Raw genomic sequence first — 1,202 nt, 5'->3', positions numbered from 1 at the left:
GGTTGGTTGATATAATTCTCCCTTCTACTAGCTATTGTGCATGACATGGATGATGGTGGGAATCGGGAGAACAGAAGACATAGGATGGATTACTACAAAGTCCCTCCGGTAATAATTAGTATATGAATCTTCTAATCTCCAGTTTAATATATCCAATGATCATCTTTAGAGTTGATTTCTGACAGTTCTTTCCTTTAAACTACTGTTGCAGTGGAACCTGATAGCCCCATTCCAGGCAAAAGAACTAAATGCTTTGAATATCAATCCCAGGATCACCATGCTCTGTAATGAAAGGGATGCTGCCATCGAGGAGCGTGATAGAGCCCTGGCTGAAAAGAAGATGGCCTTAAATGAACGAGATGCTGCAATTCAGCAGCGAGATGCTGCAATTGCTGAGCGAGACAATGCTCTAAGAGAACGAGACAATGCCATTGCTGCCCTACAATTTCAGGATAAATCTCTGAATGCGATATTGAATGGTGGTGCACGTGGATTGAAGCGCACTGTCCAATCTGCCCATATTTTGAGGGAAGTGGCTGAAGTCTCTCCAATATCTACTGTTCCATCTGAGGCTGCAAATTCGTGCCAAGTGAAACCATCGAAAGCAAACAAGGGGGCTCCATCAAAGTCAACAAAATGCGCTCCATCAAAGTCAACAAAATCACCACGGAAGGCAAAGAGAGTAAGCAAGGACTTGAATAGACACGTCACCACTTATGGATCAAAAGCTGAGTGGGATGCACAGGATTTTGGTGTTATGAACCAGTTAATACATTTTGATGAATCTAGCATGCCAGTTCCTGTATGTTCATGCACCGGGGTAGCTCGACATTGTTACAAGTGGGGTAATGGTGGTTGGCAGTCATCTTGTTGCACCAACTCTCTCTCAGAGTACCCACTGCCACAGATGCCGAACAAGCGGCACGCACGGATTGGTGGCCGGAAAATGAGTGCAGGTGTTTTTAGCAGATTGCTCACTAGGCTGGCGGCGGAAGGGCATGATTTGTCCGTTCCCCTAGATTTGAAGGACTACTGGGCTAAACATGGAACAAATCGTTACATCACCATCAAATAACTTGAAAAACAAAATCCTTGATTTTGGTAATGCATTTCCCTTTGAGTGCATTGGGCACTGAGAATTGCGATCTCTGTAATTACCATTTTAGAAGTAAGGTGGACACTGCTTGTTAATTCCCATAGAC

At 44.1% G+C, this 1,202-nt stretch overlaps 1 protein-coding gene across 1 annotated transcript; it reads left to right on the top strand.

The window, feature by feature from the left end:
- On the top strand, positions 1-1,193 carry LOC111386243 (protein BASIC PENTACYSTEINE5-like). The gene is made up of 2 exons (XM_023010699.1): positions 1-108; positions 212-1,193. The coding sequence occupies exons 1-2, from the start codon at positions 46-48 to the stop codon at positions 1,073-1,075; spliced, it is 927 nt and encodes a 308-aa protein (XP_022866467.1). The 5' UTR covers positions 1-45; the 3' UTR covers positions 1,076-1,193.
- Positions 1,194-1,202: the final 9 nt, after the last annotated feature.

Source organism: Olea europaea, unplaced genomic scaffold (assembly GCF_002742605.1).
Source record: "Olea europaea var. sylvestris unplaced genomic scaffold, O_europaea_v1 scaffold34826, whole genome shotgun sequence".
Lineage (NCBI taxonomy): Eukaryota > Viridiplantae > Streptophyta > Magnoliopsida > Lamiales > Oleaceae > Olea > Olea europaea.
Note: the sequence above shows the minus strand (reverse complement) of the source record. Positions and strands in the feature narration are given on the sequence as shown.